Consider the following 26,328-nt stretch of genomic DNA (forward strand, 5'->3'; position numbering starts at 1 on the left):
TTTTTCTTTGGGCAAATCTGCGACATTGCCACCCCCCCCCCCCCCAATTAAAAAACAAATATCTAATATCTAAATAATATAAATAATAATTTAAATAATAAACAAATATCTTTAAAAAGTAACTATATGAAAGCAAAATATATAAATATAATACATTTTTTTAAGTATAAATAATTTGTACAAATGCTTAGTTGCATTTTGAATTATTTAAGTAATTCATCAGAATTTTCAATTTGTTCTTTGAGCATTTCGCAAGTATTTCACTTAGTCATTGCCTCTAAAGTATCAATGTACAACTCGGATTTATCTGCTGTCTGAAAATTATTTATAATAGAAAACATCCTTTCAAAAATTTTAATTTAGGTCTTTATCTATCGATGGATATTTCTTCATATTGTCGAAGTTTTCATACATTTTCGAATATGGTATTTCATCAATTAATTCATTTTCCAGTGCCATATATCAATTTTCAGGTGAATATTTTTTCACAAAATCTATTGCTTTTGCTATTTTGATCCAGTCTAACATTTCAAAATAATCCATTTAAAATGATTAATTTCGTCAACTGTTTGCCCAATAATTCTAGATAAGCAACAATATTCATATAAAAACTGAAAATTTGGCTTGTAAACCATTTTTGGTTTATATTTTCAGTTTTAATTATACAGCATGAATCATTTATATAAAATTCATTCATATCAAATTCATATAAAAACTGAAAATTTGGCTTGTAAACAATTTTTGGTTTATATTTTCAGTTTTAATTATACAGCACAAATTCTGAGATCCAGATGTCCACTATCCGGACCTCAATGCCACCAACAACCCCATTTTTTTTTTTTTTTTTTTTTTGTCCAAAGGGGCTTTGTCCCTGAAAGACTATTGTTTTCGTTTTGCGATTTTCCGTTGGTTCACTATGAATGACCGTTTCACTTTTCAAACCGTTGTCACCAAATGCTAGAGTCCTGCATTATATTTGTAGAAATTAAATAATGAAAAATATGCATAAATGTATGTATATTTCTCGCATTGTGGTAAAACAATGGTACATAGAGGCATCCAATTTTGAATAACGTAATCCTGCTGCGAATATGGGCATGTGGAAGCCCAAATTTGAAATTTGGAATTTGTTTTATTATCGATTTCATATTTTGTAAAGCTTTAATGAATTTTTGATTAACAAACTCACAGATTTCAAAGCGAGCAATGACAACATTGTACAGAATTTTTTTTTTTTTTTAATTTTAAGCACGCGAGACTCTGTATCAGAAATTCTAAAGATATGCTCAGTTTAAAACTATTTTGTGATATTGCTCTTGAACTGAATTGTATGGTTTAAGTGCGAACGTAATATTTAATAAGTAAAGGTAATAGACAAAAGGTTTAAAAAATGCCCCTTTGGACGTAATTTAAAATCTAAAACCTTTCAGATTTTCTTTCTTTCTTTCTTTTCTTTTTTTTCTTTTTTTCTTTTTTTTTTTTTTTTTTTGTATGCTTTAAACATGCTTATTTGATTTTTTTCCCCATAATAAAACATGTGGAAAGTTTTGATTCTTAATTTCACTTCAGCACTAAATAAAACACACCGTTGTTCAAGAAACATTCATTTTAGTATAAATTTGTGTGATCCATAATTTAGCTCCGTAGCTGCGTGTCTGCTTGGCATACATCTCAAACCAAAACATTCAACATAGAAGCGTCGTTGATTTTACATTACTAATATTTTATATCCTTGATGCCAAACCGGCGAATAATTATTATATTTTACTTTCATCATCGCATGTTTATTAACACATGATAACTTGAGTAATGACACATATAGCAATACCTAAATAAATTTTTCACGATAGTAATTGAATAACAAAAAGTATGGTAACCTTTTACATTGAAATTATGCTTGGTGGTGATTAGAGATTTAAGTTAAATATGCTAAGAAATGTTGATGAGAAAAATTTAACAAAAATTTCTTCCCCTATGCTAAAAACGGATTTTGTTAATTATACTCATAGGAGAAAAGATTACATTTAGTGCTATTTGAATTAAGAATAACTGATTTGTTATTCACATAAACCCAGAACTGGCACCAGAGCTCATCTGTGCTCACTGGGTGGCAGAATTTAAAAGAAAAAAAAATTTGGAATTAAAGAAGCATGGAGTAGGAAAATTAAGGGATGAGAAAATCTTTAGAATTTAAGGAAAGCCCAGGGACCAAAAATTTAGAACTGAGGCACTTGGTAGCAGAATTTAGAACGCCCAGAGACTGCATCAGGCGGTAAGACGTCTAGCATCAGCCCTTGATAATCCTTAAGTATATGTGTGAATTTATTTTATTCTCAGGACTCAGATAAGCCTTAAGCATGTGCAAAAAAATAGATGTAAGTATAATAAATAACTAAATTTATATAATTCAGGCTTAAGTGCTTCAGTGCATAATAGAAGCAAGACAAAATTTAATGGTAGAACTTGTTTGTCATCGCAAATTTCTCATGATACATATCCAATAATGTAAAGTGGGCATTATTAAGCTAACTAAAATTGTACTTTACTGATTCCAAGGAATGTCAGTTAATATAGCAGATTGCCCTTTTCATTAACTTAACATAATTTCAATTCAATTCAGCTAATTTAATCCAGCTTACTATTTTTTGCAGGCTATTATTATTGCAGCAATTTTATGAAAATTAAAGTTTGAACTTTTTGATTATGTCAAAAAGTGTTTCTAATTCTGGAGCTGCAAAAAGATTTATGAATTGAAAGCGTGATTCGTTGTGCATTAAACAAAAAGTGGACTTGCTACCAAAAATGGATAAAGATATATCTGTCTCAAAAGTATACAGGGAATATCGCATTGGAAAGTCAACTGTATATGACATAAGTAAACAGAAAAAGGAATTTTAAAATTTTTTTGTGATTCTGACACCTCACTCACAAATGAATAACTGAAAAATTATTCATTGTGCTGGAAGTGGCAATCATGACAAAATAATGATTGAATGGGTCAGACAGCATCACAGAAAGGGCATGCCATTGATGGATACAGTGCTAAAGGCTCAAGCCAAAATATTTCATGAAGAAATGAACTTCAAAACTGAGTGCACATATTTGACAGGTTAGTTAACCAAGTTTAAAAATCAGCATGGTATAAAGCAATTAAAAATTTAAAGTGATAAAGCTTCAGCCTATTCTGGAGCTGTGTAACTATTTGTAGATGAATTCATTGAACTCATTAATAGTGAAAAGTTATCTCCAGAACAAATTTACAATGCTGATGAAACTGGTCTTTTGTAGGAATATGTACCATATAATAACTTAGCAACCTCTACAGGAAAGGTTCCAACTGTTGTCAAAGATTCCAAAGCGAAACTAACAATTTTAGCATGTGTAAATGCTGCAGGAATGCACAAGTGTAAACATTTTGTAATTGAAAAAATACATGAGATCAAGTATTTAAAGGAGCAAAGAATTTCCCCATTATATATTGTGAAAATAAAAGAGCAAGAATGACACAAGCATTAATGAATGAGTGGTTTAAAATCATTTCATATTCGAAGCTCAGCAACACATTTGAATTCGGTTCATTTACCTGATGATGCAAAACTTGTCTTGATTATAGACAACTATTTAGCTCATGCTTTACTTAAAATTTTAGTGAAAGATAATGTATCCGTATTAGTCTCCAAATTGTGGATCTTCAGCCTGTGGATATCGTAATAGTGCATGCACTGAAATGCAAATATAAAGTGGCATTTTTAAAATCTATGTTAAATTTCTTGAATAATGGCAAAACTGTTCAAGAGTTTTTGAAATAATTTAGCATAAAATCTACTGTATGGAGCATCGCAACATGGTAGGAGGATGTGTCTCCAGATACTTTTAAAAATGTTTGGCATAATTTATAGCCAGCTACCATATTTCATTGTGAGGATGATGAAAATGATAGCCACAAATTTGAAGGTTTTCGGATATCAAAAACCAAAGGTGAAATTTTCTAATTAATGGATTTTGTAAAGAAATATGGAGAAGCGGTAAGGAATGACTATGATATAACAGAGGTTTTTTATTGCGATCACAATGCCCCAATCATGAATCAGTTAACAAACGGTGAAATTTGTAGTATGGTTCTAGATGCAGAAAATATATATCATTACAGATAGTGAAGAAAGTGACCGAGAGGTTATTGAAAATTAAAAAAAAAAAAAAAAATCAACTGATAAGTTAGTCGGAATTCTTGACACAGCAATTAACAGGACTTGAACAAAATGGAACTTTGTAATGAACAAGAAATTATGTCTGTCTATAGAATTAAAAAGAAATTATTAGCACAAAAATCGAAGCAACTTAAACAACTTACATTGAAAGAAATACTTAATAAAGTAAATAAATAAATATAAAGCCCCCTTCTTTTGTGGTAAATTTTGACACCATTTAGATAATAAATGCTTCATTAATTCATAAATCACAATTTCATATTTTTAATTTCTACATGCCATCTTATTAGATTTAAACTGATGATGTAATATCTGGAAAATTCCCAAATTCGGAATTCTGGATCTTAGACTTTGTACTGTATTGTTTAAAATTATGTTTAAACTTTCTGGTGCAAATATAGAATTGATTCTCTCTTTAAATTTAAAAATGAGATCCTTAATTTCTTCCAAAATTTCAACAATTTTTCTTTTCTCTCTTTTTATTAAATTATGAAATAGGTGCTTGTGTTTGGAGGACTTGAAGCAAAAGTTCAGCTTATCATTTAAAAAGAAATTTTTTAAAACTATTGGACACTTATCAGTTGCACGAAAATAGAATTTTAAATGATTAAAAACAATTGTAATACTCTTCCTACTGCAGGTAGTAGAGCTAGCCATTTTGCTTTGAATATCCTTAGTAATTGTTTGTATTCTACCTATATGTCAGCATAAAATTTCTTCAGATTTTCCAATCGAACTGTGTATGTATAAAAATAAGAATAAGTTTTGCCAATTATTCCTTCAGTATCTACAAGAAGCAAATATAATGCAGTTTGAACTGCATTGTAGCTCATATGTGCTGCACAGCTTACTCCACTTATTGGGCAGTTTAACTGATTATTCAATTAGAAAACTATATTATTAGTTGCATTTCTGTTAATATCTCCAAAATGTGAATGAAAATTTAAATATCTGATTGATTGACTTAAGGAAAAACAAGTTATATATATATATAAAGTTTGAATGAGCGTTAATTCAAGGATGTTTCCTAGGATGCATATCCATGTGGGATGCAGAAGTGGAATTTGGGACTGGGCCAGAAAATCCAGGATGAATGGTCATCCTAAGCATGGATTTTGCACATACAATGTAGACAGGTGTGATTGTGCTATAGATATGCCCAAATTTCAAAACTTTCTCAAATCCGGAAATTCTGGATTTGAGAAATTGTATGTACCATGTTTAAAATGATAAGTGCCATCTCGTTGTATGAAAATACAATCCTTGAGATTACTGTCTCTGATAAGTTTTTAATGGTGCAGAGACTGCAAAAATTATTTGGAATTCTGGAAAGGTTAATTCTATTAGGAAAGGAGTTTAAATGTATTTTGAAAGAGATTTATGCAGAATGTGCTAATTATATACAAAAAATTGCAATCAAAGTTAATGTTATAAATCCTTCCAGCATGGTGAAACAACAGTTTTCATGGGTTAATAAAATTAGCAAATAATTTGTAAAATGTCATTTCTGAAAATGAAAATAGTTCTATTTAAAGTCATAAATATATAACCATAAATAACTTTCTTATGCAGGAACACACATGCATACAAACAAAAAGAAAGATATTTAAAAGTTTTTGTTGATGTAGTCAGACTAAAAGAAGTGAAAAGCAGAGATTTCCAGTATAGGCAAAACTGATTAAACCTCTTTTAGCTTGCTTGAAAGTGCATTTAATTATGTGGGTGTAATAGAATATAAAACATATCTGAGCATTGAAATCCTAGATAATGCAAAGTTTGTGAAATATTATTTATTTCCAAAGTACAACAAAAGTACATGTGAACTTTTTAGATTAGAAAATCTCTCTCAAGACCCTGCTGGTAAAGATTTTAGGTATAATTTGCTGAATAACTGGAATATCTTACTAAAATTCTTTGTATTCTGTGAACCATTTCTTTCCCTGCAGTTCATCTCCAATATTTATTAGTACTCACACTTCAGCCGTAATCTAATACTTTACTCTTTAAGTAGTCATTATTTACATCAAAATATTTTCTGATCATACTGAACTTTCAGGTGTTAGCAAAGAAGAATTGTAGCAGTTTCCAACCCCAGAAAAGGAAACTAAACTTGAAATAGTTATTTTTTTTTTAATGCTGAGAAACTTAAAAATTAAGTTATTGTATGAAGTGATATAGTGGAAAATAAATTAACATTTAATAAATTAAGAAAACATCATATTTTTTATTTTGTGGTTCAAACTGTTTGAAAATACATGTATATGCATTTGTATCAATCAGATTTAATGTTGTATATTATTTGAAATTGTCAGTTTTTTTGGCACAGTTTTCATGATTTTTGAAATGGGATTACAAGCACACTTGCAAGAAGAATTTTATGAATAACATATAAGTTCATGCTTCTGGTATATATTGCTTGTAATGGAAATGGAAAAACTGTAATGTGATAAGATTGTAATGTGAATAGATCTCTTAAAAAGTTAGGCTAAGCCACTGAACATTTGAATTTCCAACAAACATAAAAATTGTCTAAGGTAGGGATCTAAAGAAGTGAAATGTAAAGAATAATGTCAGTTAAATGTAAACTTAAACAAATAAAATATGTTCTTCTGAAAATAGAGCTGTAGTTTTGTAAAATATTTAAAATATAAAGTTTTAAATATATATAAAGATATATATATATATATATAAATGTTGTATGAACTTAAATCCATTTAGTGTGAATACAAGTTATTATTACTTGCGCAATTGCTGCAAAGTTAGTTAATAATAATTTATTTCCTAAACAGTATTGATTAATTGATTATATTATCTCCTAAGTTTAATTAAAGTAGAATTATTTTAAAAGTGTGCATCCATACTGGTAAGTATGGATGCACACTTTTAAAACTCTAAATCATTTAACCATACTGGTTAAATGATTTAGAGTGAGTATTTAACGCCTGCTCTTTTAAGGCAATGGTTGATAAATTGAAAGGGAATTAGATTATTTTTGAGAATTTTGATAAGGATCAAAATTTCGCGTTGTAAATCTATTGTATCTGTGCATATAGTTTTAATTCGTTGTATTTGATTAATTATAGTATTGTTAATTACTTTTTTGGATATGTTGGAGTTCCAATTTATTAATTTGTTAGTATTGAAATTGAAGTTTCTTGTTTTGTCAAAAAGTAAAATTTTTTTGTAGTTAATGATTTGAAGATCTAGAAAGTCTATGCTATTTTGTGAATTATTAGTTTTATTAAGTTTAAGACAATTCGGATAAATGTCGGAGTTTTCAATTTTACCAAAATTATTAATTGTAATAAGGTCATCAATATATCTGTAGGTGTGTTTGTAGTAATTTAACTCTTGTGGTTGTAGATTTTTATATAAAATAATTTTAATAAAGATATAAAGTTATAATTCAGATATAAAGTTTTAATCTAAGTGAATAAATGGAAGGCAACATGGACAAATATTAAAAGAAGTACTAATTCATTGCCAGCAAATATTTTATGAATATTAATTCATTGCCAGCAAATATTTTATGAATATTATATTTTCAGATTCAAGGCCATATGAATATGGAGTGGTAAAACAAGTCGATCATAGTGGGCGAACAGCTTTAATTACTTGGTTAAAGACATATCATGCTGGAGGAGATCCCCAGTAAGTTCTAGTAGTGTTGCTTTTTTTTTTTTTTTTTTTTTTTTTTTTTTTTTTTTTTTTTGAGTATGTTGTATTAGCCAGAAACATCTTAGGTACTTATGCAATTTTCTGTCAACTAATCACAAAGAGGGCAATTTAGCATCAAATATAGATAAGTGTGACATCACAACACAGTTGTAAAATCCTTGCTTTGGGTTTACTTACTAAATCTTTGCTTTGAGAATCGTACTCCTCACTAAGCTGTGTTAGTTTTTGTAAAGATTATTAGTTAATTGCTGTTTTTCACTTGCATTTTTTTGGGGGGGGGGAATCAAAATTTGTGACTGGCCTTCAGCAGAACATTGAGCTTCAGGATTTATACTGGTGTGATAATCAAAAGATTGAAGGAAAATGGCACAATAACACCAAGGAACTATGCAGTACGACTTAGATTCTCATCGAAGTGAAAATGAGTGGGCAAAAACTCATAAAAGGTGGCAATTTTAGTGGTGTTTTAAACTTCAATAGAGATTTTTGACAGTTAGACTGATACTAGTTTAAATGAATTTATTCGTAAGATAATTTGAAAACTTGAGCTCATATTTATTTAAGTATTTTTGAATGCCATATTGGTGACTTCTATCTATTGATTATCTGATTAAATATAGAGGAAAATTTGATGCATATCTTAAATATTAGCTTCAAAATGTTATTAGAAGTTACATTTAAAAAATGCTATTCTTAAAAATATTTTGCTTTGAATTATTTGCCTATCAATACATATCATTGAATCAGAATTTATGGATTATAGTCATAAAAAATATGGGTAGTAAATAAATACAGTGTACTTTTAATTATTAAGGCTAATGCTGGGGAAGCAGGTCGCGGATAACTAAAAAACATGGACTATCCAAGTTATCAATTTTCATGAGTATTGTTTGCATTTACTTCTTAAAAGAATCAGTAATTACTTTGTTTTTGAGAGCGTTTAAATATCTGACAGATTTCACTCTATATTTTTAACCTTACATAATTATGAAATATTTTCCTCACAATTTCTTCAGGAACGAAAAATTATTCACTCATAAAGAAAGTGCATGAAAAGCCATAAAGCTCTACTTCAGTGTGAAGGAAGTACCATAATGGAGATGTGAAGATAATATATGTTGAGGAAAAAAAAAGTTTTACCTTCTCAGAATTGGTTTGGAGGATCAAGAATCAGTTTTCTAACGACAGCTCGTTTCATTTATACATGGTGTTTAGAATTAGCTTACATTGAATTTTGTCAGTATCAACTTAGTATGAATCATTGCACTATTGGTGACTGTAATAGTTATATAAAGAAAGTCTGTGGCTACACATCAACTTAGTATGAATCATTGCACTATTGTTGAATGTAATAGTTATATAAAGAAAGTCTGTGGCTACACATTAATGTCTTGTCGAACAGTTAAAAGGGTGGCACTGATAATATTGTCGAAGTTGATAGGAGTCTGCTTTTGCATTGAAAAAACAATGTTGGTCATATCCTTCTGCCCCATTGGGTGTGCAGCAGGATTTGCTGTGAAAACAAAAGGAAGTTTTTAGTTGCTGTGCCAAACTGCTTAGCCATAATTTGCTTAAAGGTACTGAACAAAATATTATTGATGTTGGTAATCATATATTCAGACTGTTGGAAAAGTTATAACACCGGAGATTATAGAGAAGAGATAATAGACAGGATTTGCACATTTCTGCATTAATCATAATTTTATATATCCCATTATTGTTGTCGTATGGAAACTATTGAAAGGTTATGGGGCTGTGTGAAATATTGAAATAAACATCTACATGACATTGACTGTAACAACTAGATTGGTATTTAATTGAGTTTATGTGACGGCGGCAGCATCCTAAAACGCAAATGATTTTAGACATTTTATATGATATTCGCAGTTTTATTCCTCCATGTTAATCTTAATTCGCTAACGATTTTTTCCCCTGATTTCTTCTTTGGCAAGTTGTTTAATTTACATTACAAATTTCTAATGTTGCAAATATCTGCTATGTTATTTTTTCCCGTGGATTTTCCTTCAACTTAACTGTAATGCAAATATTTTGGCGATTGTTTTTATGCTTCAAATTTATCACGACTCTTTACTAACATTTAGACACAATTCAGTTAAGATTTCACCAATTTTTTACTATCATTTATAACATTTATGTCCTTGTACCACACATGAATTAGTGCCATGATTAGCTTCTCCATAGTTGAACAGGCGTTTCTTGCATATAGCCCAGAGATTCTCCATTGGGTTGATATCAGGAGAGTTCCCAGGTCATTCCATTGTGTCAATTAGGTTCTCAGAAATGAATTTCTTGACCATTTTGGATGTATGGCACAGGGCTAAATCCTGCTGAAAAATCCCTGTTCCATCAGGGTATCATTTCTTCAACTCTGGAACAACCGTTTTATCCATAATAGTTAATATATTGTTTAGAAAGCACCATACCATCAACAGGTTGAAAAGAACCAACCCCACTGCAATCAGAACAACCCCAAAACATCTTCTTTTGAGGGTGTTTAACATATTCTGTTTTAAAAAAAGATCACAAAAAGTAATAGGTCACTCATTATTCAATTACTTTCTGCTTTTACTATTACAGAACTTAATCTCTTTCCTTTAATCATAAGTAAACAAATAACAATTCTACCACAATTATCACTGGAATTTTTTTATTTAATAAATTTGCATTATGTTACAGAAATAGCAAAACATTTATTTTCAAATAAATAAGCTGTTATTAGTAAATTTTGTACTCTTTAGAAACCTTACAAATGCATCATCGTTCAATTTCTGCCCCTTTTCTTCCCCTGTTTCTTCCATTATTTTGAAAGAAATCCATTCTTGTGTGATAGGAGACTCTCAGCACTTCTTTCAATTGAAATTTGTTTGTGGTGAAATAACTGTGTTATATTAGGGAAAAAATTCAGAAAATGAGCTAATTGATTTTCTTTAATCATTGTTATAGACATTGAGAGAGTTAAGTTTGTAATCTGATAAAATATCAGAATTTTTTTAACTGATATATTTTTGGATGTTAAAATTTTAAAATGTATATGTTTTGTTAAAAACAAAGTTTTGGAAAATTGCCAAAAAATAATAAATGTTTGTATCGGTTTGGAATAAACTCCATTGAAAAGATCTCCCCTGCTTTCGCTGATGGTACAAACAGTGAAACACTAAGATTATTAGTTTGTTCATAAAATGAATATATATTTAAGAAATTACCAAAAATCATTATGAAAATTAAAAAACGAATATAAATTGAATCTTGGGGATGTTTTAATCATATTAATATTTATTGATCTATAATTAAGTTCATTACAACACTCTCACATAGCACATTGTTTATTCCAGACCAACATCAACTGACAATTACTTCATTTCAGTTTTACCAGCAACTAGTGTGTTGCCACATATATGTAACATCTCCTTTCTTTTGGGAAACTCATAGGAATCAATGCATTACATAATTATCATATTTGGATGGTCGATATACATTACAACCACTTCTTGTTTTATATACACAATCACGATTAATATTATTGCTATTATTTTGATATTAAGGATCATTATGTATTTTTGGATGTTCACTACTTATATTTTCCTCATTCTCATTACGTAGATCATAATAGTCTAATGTCACTAAATTCTGATTTTTAGTTTTTCTTAAATGGAATTTATTCCGTCTAATTACCCTTTTATCTTTTTTTCTAATTCAATATGATCTAGGAGTTGAATGCTTTTTTAAAACTATAGCAGGCTCCCATTTATTTTCCCATCTCAACATTACCTTTTCCCCAGGAATAAATTCAGGTCTTTCCCTTGCATGCTTATCATAATAGATTTTAGCCTGTTTCTGCTTACTCCTTACCTTTTTCTCTATATTGATCTTTTACAGTTGGTTTCAATTCTGTTTGTGTAATTGGTAATCGTGTTCTTAAATTCCTACTTAATAGCATTTGACTTGGTGATAAATTTATATCTGAAATTGGAGTATTTCTATATTCCAGTAAAGCCTCATTTAATTTCTCTAATCCTACTTTTCTAAATAAACTCTTAGCTATACCTAACAACTTTTCTGCAAATCCATTAGATTTAGGATATTGAGGACTGCTAGTGATTATTTCAAATCCCCAATCCCTTGCGAAACTCTTCATTTTCCAACTATTAAATGGTATGTTATCACAAATTAAAGTTTCGGGTATTCCATGTGTTGCAAATATCGATTTCAATTTACTAGTAACTTCCACTGCACTTTTATTTTTTAGAGGAAATATGTCTACCCATTTAGTTAAGTAACAGCCTATTACTAGATAACTTTTCCCCGCATACTCACAGATATCAGCACCAACCTTTTCATAAAGTAAACTAGGAATTTCATGAGAAACAAGAGGTTCTTTTACTGTTTGAGGCCTGAACCTATCACAAATTAGGCATTTAGAAATCATATTCTCAATGTCACTGTTGATTCCTGGCCAAAATAGTACTTGTTGAGCCTTAGCTTTTGATTTTTTAATCCCACTGGGAGCTTCATGCAATAATGTTAACATACACTTTCTTAATACAACAGGTACTACAATTCGATTATTAAAAATAAAATAATAATAATAATAATGATAATAATAATAATAAAAACCTAAATCTTGTTCAACACTCATCTCATTTTTAAATTAAAAATAAGATCTTGCTTCTTTAGGAACTTTTTCAACACTCAAAGGCCATCCATTTTGCCAATATTCTTTCACTAACATTAACTCTTCATCTTCTAATGTAGCTTTCTGAAATTCCCTTTTCTTACTCTCGGACATTTGTAGTTGTTTTGTTAGTATATGAACAATCTCTGTCATATTCATGTTTTCATTTGTGTGTGTATCAATAAAGGAACATGACAGTAAATCTGCAATATACATATATTTCCCAGGCAAATATTTAAGTTTTAAGTTATATTTTAAGAGCTTAATTTTTATCCTTTGCAATCTATTTGACAACACATTAGCAATATTTTTTTCATAATTGAAACTAATGGTTTTTGATCAGTAAGCACTTCTACCTTTCTACCATAAATGTAATAGTGAAATTTATTAACAGCAAATAAAATACTAAGAAATTCTTTCTCAATCTGAGCATAGTTTTTTTCTGCATTATTTAAACTCCGAGACGAAAAAGCAATTGGTTGCCCATTCTGCAATAAGCAGCAGCCTAACCTATCTTTAGAACTGTCTGCCTGTATAGTTATAGGTTTACTGCTATCAAATATTCCTAACACAGGTGCATTGGAGATTAATTTTTTTAATTCCCTGAATGCTTTAGAATGTAGCTGTAACCACTGCCATTCATTCTACTTTGTTTTTCAAAAGTTTCCTTAATATGGCTGTTTTCTCTGAAAAATGTGGTACAAATTTCCTCAAATAATTACACATTCTCAAAACACACTGTAATTCATGCTTATTCTGAGGTTCCTGTAACTCGGTAATGGCTTTAATTCGATCAAGATCAGGTCGCATGCCTGATGCATTAAATAAATGACCTAAATATTTAACCTGACTAACCCTATATTGAAGTTTTTGCTTGTTGAATTTAATATAGAGTTTTTTAGCTCTGTTGATGACCTCTGTTAAAATTTTATCATGTTCTTGTATAGTACTAGCAGCAATGAGGATGTCACCAAAATAGACCAATACTCCTGGTATATTACCAAAGTTTTCAAGATAGCGTTTCTGAAAAATTTCAGGTGCACATGAAATACCTATTGGAAGCCTTAAGAATTTATAGCATCCAAATGGTGTGCTAAAAGTACAAAGATCATACTATTTCCATCTAACGCTATTTGAAAAAACCCATCCTTTAAGTCCAAAACAGAGTAAATTGATTTATTATATAGTTTTGGTAAAATCTCCTCAATTGTTGGAATCAACACATGTTCTCTTTTTATAGCTTTGTTAAGATCTTGAGGATCAAGGCATATTCTTAAGGATCCATTAGCTTATTCAATTATTACTAGATTGCTAACCCAATTCAAAGGTTGATCAACTTTTGCAATAATGCCCTGTCCCTCTAATTCGCTTAATTTTAATTTAAGTTTAGGTTTTAAACTAAGTGGTACTCTACGTGTTGGTCTCACTACAGGAGCTATCTGATCATCAACCATGATTTTACACAATTCATTAAATTTTCCCACACCTTCAAACAATTCTGAATTATTAATAATAAATTGATCTTTAGATGGAGGTAAAACAATTGTATACTGATCCAACTTACTTTTAATTGATATTCCAACCTTATTTATAAACTGAATTAAATCAAGTTTAACACATGCATCAATTCCTAATAATGAACGTATATGCTTGCCAGAAACAATTAAAAACCCTAGAGTATGATCCACACCGTCTGAGGAACATTGTAACATTAAAGACCCATCAGGTTTAACCTTGGACCCTCCAAATGCTTCTAATACAACATTACACTTGTTTAAAATAAGATTAGAGTTCTTAGCACTCAGTGTTTCGTAAGTTTCACGGGCAGAACATTCACTTCAGACCCTGTGTCCAACTTAAAAGTCACAATTGTCCCTTCAACAATTATAGTTTTAGTCCACTCTTTTGTAGACGATGTTGAGCACACTTTTAGTTTTTTGAACATTTATGGAATTCATGAAGAATTCATTGTCAGATTCCCTATATACATCCGCATTATCATGCTGAGAAAAATTTTGGATGTGCTTCAGTCTGCACATAGTCGAAAAGTGATTTAGTTTGCCACAATTAAACCATTTTTTTTTCATATGCCGGACACTGTCCATTAACGTGATGTCTGTTGCATTTTTTACATAAAGATGTCTCAGTATTTGAAGAGTCATCATGCCATCCTCTGTGCTTCCTCACTGCTAAGGCTGCATTGGCTCCTCCTGCCAGATGTTGCTTCACTTTCCCTCTAGTTACGCTGTCAACATTGTGTTCTCTTAACGTTTGAGCACGAGCTTTGCTCAATTCAGCTGCTTTCCCTAATTCAATTGCTTTTTCCAAACTCAGATTATTTTCTCACAGCATCCTCTCCTGTAAACTGTCATCTGATACTCCAAGGACAATGCGATCATGTATGACAGAGTCACTCTGCTCGCCAAATTCGCAAGATTTTACAAGTTTTTTCAGATCAGTCACGAAACAATAAAAAAATTACCCCTTTTCTTGTTTTCTGTTATTGAATAAAAATCTCTCCACCAGAACATTTGTTCTAGGTGTCGTGAAAGCTTCAAACCTCTCAAGTGAAGCATTTCCTGAAGCTTTCTTATAAATCTGGAACAGCTGTTTGAATCTGCGCCAGTTTTCAGCCACATTGCCATCGAAACTTAGGCCTTTCGGTGGGCAACAATATTCTATCTTGCATCTACTGAGAGGAAAAACAACCAAAGGGATTGCCTGGCAATTAGTTGTAATACTATTCCACACGACTACGCCATGTTTTAATCATATTAATATTTATTGATCTATAATTAAGTTCTTTACAACACTCTCACATAGCACATTGTTTATTCCAGACCAACATCAACTGATAATTACTTCAGTTTTACCAGCAACTAATGTGTTGCCACATATATGTAACAGGAGAGGAGGGGGGGGGGGAAAGAAAAAAAAAAAAAAAAAACCTTCGCAATGCACATTTGCACCACCTGTACAGGATCTTGCCAGATTTTGTAGCTGTGAGCTGTATGAGACAAACTGAGATAAACTATTATGTTTTATTACTATTAACATAGTAGATTTAAAAAAAATAATAAAACTGTGTTTACCTTTATGGGGAGGGAGATTTGCATCAATACTGTAAATTATAATAAAAGAATTGTAGCAATGATAAAGAAGAAAAGATTCTGCCTTCTTTTGGAATAACTTAATACTTATTGCTGCTGCATGCTTTTGGCATATACGAGTGTTACATGAAAATGAATTGTATATTCAAATAAGAAATGCCATATCTGCTGTTTACAAACCCCAAAAGCTCTGGTCTTGTATTTTAAGATTTTTTTTTAAGTTTTTTTATCTTTGTAATATATATGTCTTTTTTTGTTGTTAGTCCTGAAGTACTATCTGAGCAAGAAGTTAGTGTATATGACATCAAAGACCATCCTGATTTTAAATACAGACCTGGTTCTTGTGTCATTCGTGTTGTGAACTCCGAAGTAAGAATTAATTTAATTATAGTTTAGTTATTACAATATTTGCTGTTTTTTTCTTTCTGGTTAATAAAACATGAATTTGTATCTGTAGGACTCTAATCCTGGTTCTACTGCTGGCCAAGTTGTTGATGTTCATTCTTCTGGCAAGGTTGAAGTATATTGGGTTAGTGGAGAAACATCTCTCTGTTATCCACAAGAACTATATCGAGTTGGTGAATATGTAAGTTGGTGTCTTTTCAGTTTTCACTATATGTTATTAAGAATAATTTCTTAGGTTTGTAATAGGAGTAACCCTCAATATATGCTTGTGTAATTTCCTTTCATTTCATATTTTCTAATTTCGGATTCAATTCTGGTTTGGATTTGGATGTAATGTGAAAAATATGTTTTTCTTTAATTTATAATTTTTGTAATTATTTTCAAATTTCTTACAATTGTATTTGTTACATTATTGAAATTGAACAAAAATTGTAAACACATTCATTTCTGCAATTATATATGTCTCATTAACAAAATTAACTTCAAATCTGTTAATCTACTTCTATTGATTATTAAGTAAATCTACTTACTATTAATTGGTGAGTGTGAAATTTGCTTTTGTGTGTGTAGTTTCATTCTTAGTATATTTTAATTCAACAAAAGGATAATTTAATGAGATAGAAAATGAGTTACTTTTAACTATGTTAATGTTTTTACCAATGGAGTGTATGTTAATGTTTTTATACCAATGGAAATACTGTAAAACCTTTCACAACTACCATCTTGTACTAAAATTTAGCTATAAAAATGATCTCTATATCTTACAAGGAAAGCTATCAAACTTTCTGATAGCACTGTGGCCATGAAACTCTTGAGGGTGAGCAAGCATGTGAACAAAACAATAGATGCAAAGTGGGACAGTTTGCAATCATCCACAATACCTAGAGAAAACATATAAAAGTGTGCATGCAGAATATGCATTCATTGATTGGTAAATGTAATTATTATATGTAAAATAATTATATATTATAATATAATATAATTGTGTAATAATTATTTTTGTGAGGTTTGAAGCATCTTATTATTAAAAAGCTCTATGTTACACACTTTTGAATTTGAGATATATATACTGGCAAGTTTGTGTCATTTTGTGTTTCACTGTTATAAAAGCCATGACAATTTGCTATATAGTATTTAGTTGTAGCTTATATTTTTGGGCAGTTCCTTTTAAGGGTTTTGTTGCTTTGACAGGCTAAACAACTCCTATACAAAGCTTTGTCAGTATGCATTGGAACAATGTCATCTGTTGAGTAACCAATTGAAATGCTTCCTCAGGAAACAATGCTATTGTCCGCTGCCGCACACATGACTTTGCACTCTTAACGTTATTCAGAATGCCTCTCCTTCAGTTAGGGAGCTGACACCGACTAGGAAAGACGCTCGAGTTTGAATGCAGAATTTTGCTTATCGAAAAAGAATGCCATCACTTACCTTTTGCTTTTTCTTCTGGATAATGAACTATGCCTTGATAGATTGCCATGATTGCTATGAGAACTCTGATTATGCCTTTATTTGCCATAATTGCTTTGACTTGATATTGTTTCACTTTGCTTTGTATGCCTACCACGTATCGATTATTTTGTGAATTGCAGCTGATGCTTGTTTTACCAAGATTGCCTATATGTTGCTCACCTATAGGATTTCAACTGCTGCTATATTTGCTTGTTAGGATCTTCAACTTCAGATTTAATTGCCATGATCGCTTGCCTAATTATGCCATTTTGCCATCAAGCCTTAATTGCTTCTTCATGACGACTTAAATGACTACAAGTATGTATTTTTTGCCTAAGGGTGTTGGTGTTTTTTAACGCAATTTATCTCCCTAAATACCGTGAAAGGCCACTGACTATAAATTGATTTACAGGTAAAGATCCCTAAGAGGTCTACTCAAAAGTGATAGATTCGATTTTGTTGAGTATGTCATCTCCATCCTTAATGGCTGTATCATGATATGAAGATTTGCAGGGCATTAGGTTTTTTGTACATATGCCTTGCAATGCATATATTAACTCAAAATACTTCTTTTTAGTGGTTGAACATGTGTGTAATCTGTATCATATTAGTGAAGTAATGTGATACAGATGCATCTGCCATAAATGCACTTTATCCCATAATGGAATTGTAAGTTGCGGGTACATTGTTTGCTAGTCTTTATTACAAATATTGTGGGCAGATGCCTCTTTCTATATTCTGTTCTGGAGATTGCAGATGATAGCAAAATGCCACACATTGCTCTGTTGTTCTGTTCACATGATTGATCACCTTGAAACTTGCATGGTGATCAATTTGCTGCTGCAAAATTTGATAGTATAGTTAAAATATAAATAAACAAGTTTTGAGCTGTAGGAGTTATCATGGGGAAGTTTCAATGTATTCTGTACACCTGAATAATTTGTTTTTGGGAAGTCCTAGGATTATTGAGTTTTTAAAATATTAACTAATGATTATTTTCAAATATTATCTTTAAATAAACAGAAAAAAAAAAATAGCTTCAAACTACAATATAGTTTTTTTTTTTTTTTTTTTTAAATCTTGGGTGGAAGGTTTGGCTTATTTGATTGTAGCAAAGCACACAAGTGCTATATGTCTAAGGGAAGGGATGCCTTTGTAGAAAACATTCTAAGGGAAAGTGGCTCGTACACATGTTGCACATGGGAAAAACCACGAAAATGCCCATGCAGCCAACCCGTTCGCCTGGAATCAAACCCAGGTCGGAGCTGCCAGTGTTCAGCGATTTTATTGGTTGGCTGCTAGTAGGCAACTTTTGGGGAAGGTATTCAGTTCCTGATTTTGTACTCAATGAAAACAATGTCATTTTTATGTGTTAATGAGCTTATTTGTGCAGTGGATAATTAATATGTGGGCATGATTTTTCTTGCTTTGTAGGTAGCTTAATATGCTTACTCATTGATAAAAGTAGTGAATACATCCCTTAAAGGGACTAATAAACATAGGTTTTCTAACTTAGCAAATGGTCTTAAATCTTCTTCTGAGGGTAGTTTAAAAGAAAATAAAAACTACAAATACTTTCTTTTCTATTTATTGTTTCAACCCAGTGTACACTGTGCAAAAAAAAAAAAAAAAAAAAAAAAAAAAAAAAGGGGGGGGGGAACAGTTCTATACAGAAATAATCTAATAAATATACAGAAATAATCTGAGAACTATGGAAGACTTCAACATAATCTGAGAACTATGAAAGACTTCAACAAAATATGGGCAGTTCAAGAAATTATGTTGTTCTTCCATCATGTAAAGCCATATGTTTTGCTTCCACTAAGAAATGCCAGGATGTCCTTTCTAATAATTACTATAATAACTTGATATTAATAGAGAACTTTATCTGTACTGTGATGTGCAGCAGTAAGTAAACTAACATGCTTGATGCATGAGAATAAAACATATGTAGTAGTGAATAAGAAGCTATAACAAGAAAACATTTTTAAGTTATAGTTTTCTGACTTTATAAATATTTATTATGAAGCTAAAAAGTACATATGCAGAAATAATCCATCCATGTAAAATTATTTTAATGCATTACAACTTTGTATCTTCATTGTCAGTATTTGCCTAAGCAGATACTGATTGTGTTACATTGTACTGGTAGAATGCCAAAATAGAACAAAAGAGAGAGAAAGAAGTTCTGAATATTATTTAATGATAATTGTTGTTTGTTTTTAGCAGTGAAGACTTACCTCATTCCGGCAATTACTTGATAATCGTGGCAAAATTAACAAACAAAAGTTAAGCAGTGGAAGAATTTATCATCTGAAAATACCTGATTGCATATTACTTATCAATATCAATTATGTTAATATTTTATTATCAACCACTTCCATAGTTTTAAAATATAATAAGGCCAGAAAAAAGCAAATTTCTGTAACACACACACACACAAAAGGAGGAAGGGTGGCTATTTTTGCTCTATTATATTTTACATGTATATCTTTTTTAATTTATTAAGTATTTCTCTTATAATACTTTGTTTGGCAGGATTCTGATGATTTGTGGGCTGATGATGATTCATTTTCTGATGAAGATAGTTGGGAAACTGAATCTGAAAAGTCATTAGTTGGTACTGAAGAAAAGTATGTTTGAAAATTATTAGGTTTTTATATTTAAGAGTTTATTGTTTTTTTACCACTTGTTCATTTTTCAAATATTCATGTACAGTTTTCTTTTGATATCTGATTTTGGATCATTTACTATGTATTAAATAATTTTCCAGTTTATATTTTCTTCAATTCTTTCACAGTAGTAAATACCGAGCCATGTGAGCAAAAATCAGCTCACTGCTTTAGTACCAGAGTTCATTTTTTACTTGGTGGTATTGCTCATTATGTTAATATATGACTTATAAATTTCAGTTATTATTAATCATTTTCAGACAGGAAAGGATTTTGCTGATGTAACTATATAGGAGGGGAAACTGTCATAAACAGTTTTATCCTAAAGGTCATTGAATTATGTTGCCAAGAACAATTTACAAGAAACTATTTAAAGTCATGACGTTGAAAATATTTAACAACTTTTTTGCCTTATTTAAAACTTAGCGACTTTTTATTAGAATAAATGATAAATGTTGTTTTCTAAGCTAAAAAGCATAAAATGAAAAAGTAACCAAAAAAAAAAAAAAAAAAAAAAAAAAAAGTGAAAACACCTGGCTTAAAAACTACAAATACTTTATTTTCTATTTATTGTTTCAACCCAGTGTACACTGTGCAAAAAAAAAGGGGGGGAACAGTTCTATATCTCCCATTCTACTGGGCCGATTAACGAAATTGAACTTGCGTTTTTCATGTCTCAAAAGCGGGACTTATAATATGTATTAGATTTATATATAGCATTGTTCTAATATAGGTATTTTGGCACAAAATCGGACCTTTTCTGAAATAACATGGCAATTTTTCCCCATATTTCAATTCTACCACTCAAATTACGTCAAACTGAAAAGTTTTGTAAAAATCGTACGAGTAGTTTTTAAAAAATTAGCTCCCATAGTTCCTCAATGTTAATTTAGTATATATTTATTAATATCTCTTTTTTATTAAACTTATTTGATTCTTCCTTTCACATTTCGAAATTTAGTCTCATTCCAAATAAAATTCACCCATTTTTTATAATTTACTTTTAAAGTTTGCATTTTAAAATAATTTTTATAAATTTTTCGAAAAAAAATTTTGAATTATAATCAATAAAATTTTTGCCATCATCTTAAGTTAAATGTATTTCTAAGCATACCTGCAAAAAATTGCAATTTTTTATTCAAAATTTCTGAAGATATATATGAATTTATATATTGGCGCGTTTTGAAATTGGGCATATTTATTGAAAGCGATAATAACATCAAATATGGTTTAGGCACTTTATCAGGTTCTGTGTTTCTTCTTACTTGCTTGTGGAGCATTGAAGAACATGACTCGGAACAGGGAGCTTACTAAAGCTATGTTCAATAAATGTGAGGAAGTAGACAAGATACACAGGAAGGGTATACGAAACCCTTTATTTTTCACTCTTTACAATAATTTTCGTACTTCGGAATACAGAGACCAACTACTTGTGGTCTGAACGTAAGAATATAAAAATATTTAACTAAACTCTAACTTAACTTTGGAATAATAAACAAGGGCCTACGTGGAAGATTGGCCGTATATTAACAGGAAGCCGTATGTAGTACAGAGAACTGTTAACACTACAATACGTTTAAAATTATCACGAGGATTAAACCTCTGGCCTGGAAAGCAACCAGCAACCGAGTAAAACTGCTTAGGCAAGCGGCCTGCTTCGACTAACTCCTTTCTCTCTCTTGCTTGGCAAAAAGCCACAACTTAAGTACTTGGCGTTCGCCAGACAGTTTGCATAAATAAGTTAAAGCTTTTAATTCTGGCCGGAAGTAGAAAATAAGAAGTGATAGTAAAGATTTAAAATAAAAATAAATGTTAGTAAAACTTAAGATCCTTACAACTTTGTTAAAATTATTTGATAGGAAGAACGATGTTGCTTTTTTTCCGCTCATGCACAATGTAAAAAGCTAGGAATGATGCAAATTTTTTTCCAGTCCTGCACAGTGAAAGAGAAAGGAAAATAGGTTGCCATATATTAAAAAGTTCGTTAAGTAAATTATTCTTGGCACAAGCTGAAAAAAAACATGCAAAGATAAATTTGTGAATTTCTCCACCAATTTCGCCATAAATTTTACGAAATTTAATATTTAGGCATAATCTGAATCGTAGAATCGATATATGAAAAAAAAAAAAAAAAATTGGTGTATTATTTCAGAAAATGTCCGATTTTGTGTCAAAATACCTATGTTAGAACAATGCTATATATAAATCTAATATATATCCTAAGTTGCGCTTTTGAGACGTGAAAAACGCAATTTGATTTTCGTCAATCAGCCCAGTAGAAAAAGTAGTACTGAACGAGTACTTCTGTATATCTCTCCATAGATGTTCTGTATCCTAGGGAGATACATGTATAGTATTAAAAATACTAATTATGATTTGTAACAATCATTAAAAAATTTATAGGTTTTTTTTTTTTTTTTTTTTAAGAAAAAGGTTTCTACGAATTATAGTCGACTTTTGTTAGACAAAGCTCTTCACAGAAGCCCACTCACTATGAGTTGATTCATACAGACCTGCTTCGACTTACCGCCTTGGTACAGCTAAAGCAAGCGCTTAGCGAGTAACTCGTAGCAGCGCAAAAGTAGCAAGACAAGAAACTACGAGATAACTCGTATTGGGCATCTTGAAGCAGAGCGCTAATACGAGTTACCTCGCGTTGGGCAGTCAGCGTGTTAAGACAAATTTCACTGTGGATCAGTTTTTGAACTTGGCTATTTATAGCTGTTTATATTGTTTGTAAGAATTATTATTCATTTGCTGTGAACTTTGAGCAGTGCTACTTGAAGTCTAAAGCAGAAGACTTAAAGTCCAAAGCAGGAGAATAACATCTTTCTGTGGGTAATTTAAGTGATTTGTGGTATTTTACATATGTTGAGAATTTGCTTTATCTCTCTTTCTCTTCGTAGTTTATTTTTACATACAGCTCTTTTCTGTTCATAGTCTAGCATATTTAACTCCGCATAATATCTAATTTATTTTGTTCAGCAGTGACTTCGTGACCAACAATTTTGACAAATTCCTGAACTTTCATTTACGATCAAATAAAAATGGAAAAATTTATCTAACCACTGTCTCCTTGAGCTGTTTAATCCTGCTTTTAAGAGCTATTATTTACAGGGTTCGTAGCTGTCCTTATATGTGCTTATAAGTCCTTATATTTGAAAATAAAATATAAAGGCCCTGATAGGTGCTTACTTATTCTTTAAAGCCCTTATCTTTTTGTTTTTAGTGCTTATCTTTTGCTTTTAGTGATTTTTTTTTTAAATGAACACGTTGGTCAAAGAATTGCGACAGCAGTAGAAAATTCCGGTACATTTGGCATTCTTTTCCTCCCACCCAAATACTACACACGTTTGAATTTCTATCAAGATCTTGATAATTTGCATTCTTGTTCCGCTTGGTCAGTTCATATTCATGTTTATTATGATCGTTATGCTTATATTATGAGCATATGTATGAATGTTTATAATAACAGTGTTGTAGTAACTGCTGAAGTATAGTAAACTTGCAAAAATGGTTGTGTTTTAACACAGATTAGCTTTCTAAGGAATAAAATTCGGAATGGCTTAAATAAAGGGAAAGTAATCAAATAGTCAAAATAATTTCATTTTTTTGGCCAATACATTATGCAGTATGAAGGTTGGGAGGATCTCCCCTTTCTCCGCAAAACCTCGAATATTGTAACTGTTACAGTTCGCTGCAAAACAAGCAACGGAGTTTTTTTTTTTTTTTTTTTTTTTTTTTTTTTTTTTTTTTTTTTTTTGCCACTTTCCAATCTGGATAGAATAGGACTAAAAGTTCTGCGGTCTACCAACCCAAGCGAAGAATGATTCTATTCCGGAAATTTAATGCAGTCTGTTGAAAATTAGAATGGAAAACACCCCAGATTGGTAAGTCTCTTTCTTTTCCTTTATTTAGTTCTTTATTCTCCCAATACCTGCAGCTGTTGAATCCGATTGTGTAATATCATGTAGGGAAGAATTACGGCGCACGTTTTGTGCAATAACTTTTGCGATATTTCACAGAGATAATTAATTTTGATGTTCGGTTTGAGATTTGTTTATGAACACTTAAAAGAGTTTTACTGTGCTTGCAAAGCAGAATATTTTTCTGTTCTGTTGGTTTGTTTTTATATGAATCACATATTGAAATGTCAAAAGCATTTATTTAGCGGAAAAATCTAAAGAACTGCTACAGTCTATCCCCCCCTCCGATCCTCTTTTTCAAGTTACGCTCGGCTGTCTGAATATTCGCCAATTTTCAAGTATGCGGGTAGTTAAGCTTTTACTGTTAAAGGATGACTGCATGAAGCAAATTTCTGTCTTCTGATTTCAGAAATGTTCCTCTTTTTTACTTAAATTACTTTGCTTGCAATATGTGTTAAGGGAAAACTGATATACGATGAAAATTTAGAAAATGTTCAGAATTTAGATTTAAATTAGTTAAATATCAATATGAGTGGGAAAATAAATTGTATTTATTATTAGGTGCCAAGCAAATACAATTAATATGGCTTATTATTATTTATTTTCTATATTTTGAACTGAAATTTCATCATTAAATCTTGTAATCTTGTTCTGCTTAGTTTTTTTTTCCTCTCATTGTAAACTAATCCTGTAAATTGAACTGTCATTTAAAATTTTAAAAAAAAAAAAAAAAAAAAAAAAAGTTAATTGTTTTCCATGGTTGAGATAATGCTCATTCTCTTAATAAATATTGCATTGCTAATATTTTAAATTGCAAGTCTAATTTTTCTTTTAAGGTTATGCAGCTGTGTATAATGTAATTAGACAGGTGCTTATTTTTTTTCTTAAAATGTGCTTGAAAAGTGCTCAGAGATGCTTATTTTTTTAACTAAAATGTGGCTATGAACCCTGTAGAAGACAAGGATAGTGAAGAAGAAATGCATGATGAGACCTTCTTCAAATATTGGGAATCAATAAAAATGTGACTTGCTATGAAAAGAGTGATGCAGTGTTGCAATTTGGGGGGAAAAAAAAAAATCACTACAAAATTGAACGAGATTCTTGAATGAAGACCATGTTTTTTAGATTTTTATTAATTTTATTTACATTGCATACAAAAAAGCATATTTTACTGATAATCAAAACGTAATTAATCTGAGATTAACAATAATGCACAATTAATCCGAGAACAGGAAATAAAAAACTAGCCTAGTAAGCAAGAAATATGTTGCACTCAAATTCCAAAGTCTTCTTTTCATAAAACATTAGTTGCAAGGCTCTTGCGAAAAGAATTCAGACAACTATTAATCACGCCGTCTGATCATATGATCATATTATTTTTAACAACTTGCCCCCCCCAAATGAACCACAGGAGGTTCATCAAACTTGTATATAAACAGTATACATTCATACTACAAAAAACATTCAAGTTCTAGGCACAAGAAAAAAATATATATCATCTAAATAACTGAAAATTCAAATAAAACATTAAGCAATTTAAATATAACATTATCAAATTCAAAAAAGAAATATTCACCTTTTTAGAAGATTATTCAATGGCCCTCTAAAAGAGCCTACCATGACTCTGTGAACTTAAGTCCATTTTAAATTATTAAATTTGTGCATGGAAGTTACTAGAATTACAAATTTTAACAGAATAATTAAAAAAATAATAAGCAGCCATAAAAAGGTATACTCACAATACATATTTGCAAATTAACACTGAAGATTAACACTTTAGTTCTGAAGTTCTAAATTGTACAAAAGTTGTACAGGATGTCTGATAACCGATGACTCTGTTTTTACCTTGCAAGCTCTCACCTTGCCATCTCTTCCAGGAAATAACTCAAGGATTCTCCCTAATCTCCAGAAATTAAGTTCCAAGCAAATAGAATAAATATGCCTTATTATTATTTATTTCCTCTATTTTGAACTGAAATTTCATCATTAAATCTTGTAATATAGTTTAGTTCTGCATAGTTTTTTTTCCTCTCATTGTAAACTAGTTCTGTAAATTGAACTGTTATTTCAAATTAAAAAAAAGTAATTATTTTCCATGGTTGAGGTAATGCTTATTCTCTCTTAATAAATATTGCATTTCTCATATTTTAAATTACGAGTCTAATTTTTAAGGTTATGCAGTTG

At 30.5% G+C, this 26,328-nt stretch overlaps 1 protein-coding gene across 2 annotated transcripts in view; it reads left to right on the forward strand.

The window, feature by feature from the left end:
- LOC118196453 ((E3-independent) E2 ubiquitin-conjugating enzyme) overlaps positions 1–26,328 on the forward strand; it is a 194,985-nt gene that overhangs the window by 95,307 nt on the left and 73,350 nt on the right. For both annotated transcript variants that reach the window (XM_035367911.2, XM_035367912.2), the window contains exons 10-13: positions 7,757–7,859; positions 15,953–16,058; positions 16,147–16,275; positions 20,085–20,179. In XM_035367911.2, the coding sequence (XP_035223802.2) occupies positions 7,757–7,859; positions 15,953–16,058; positions 16,147–16,275; positions 20,085–20,179 (433 nt within the window). The remainder of the gene's footprint in view (positions 1–7,756; positions 7,860–15,952; positions 16,059–16,146; positions 16,276–20,084; positions 20,180–26,328) is intronic.

The sequence above is a fragment of the Stegodyphus dumicola genome, chromosome 6 (assembly GCF_044657685.1).
Source record: "Stegodyphus dumicola isolate Sdum_Otavi_A_Nest chromosome 6, ASM4465768v1".
Taxonomy (NCBI): domain Eukaryota; kingdom Metazoa; phylum Arthropoda; class Arachnida; order Araneae; family Eresidae; genus Stegodyphus; species Stegodyphus dumicola.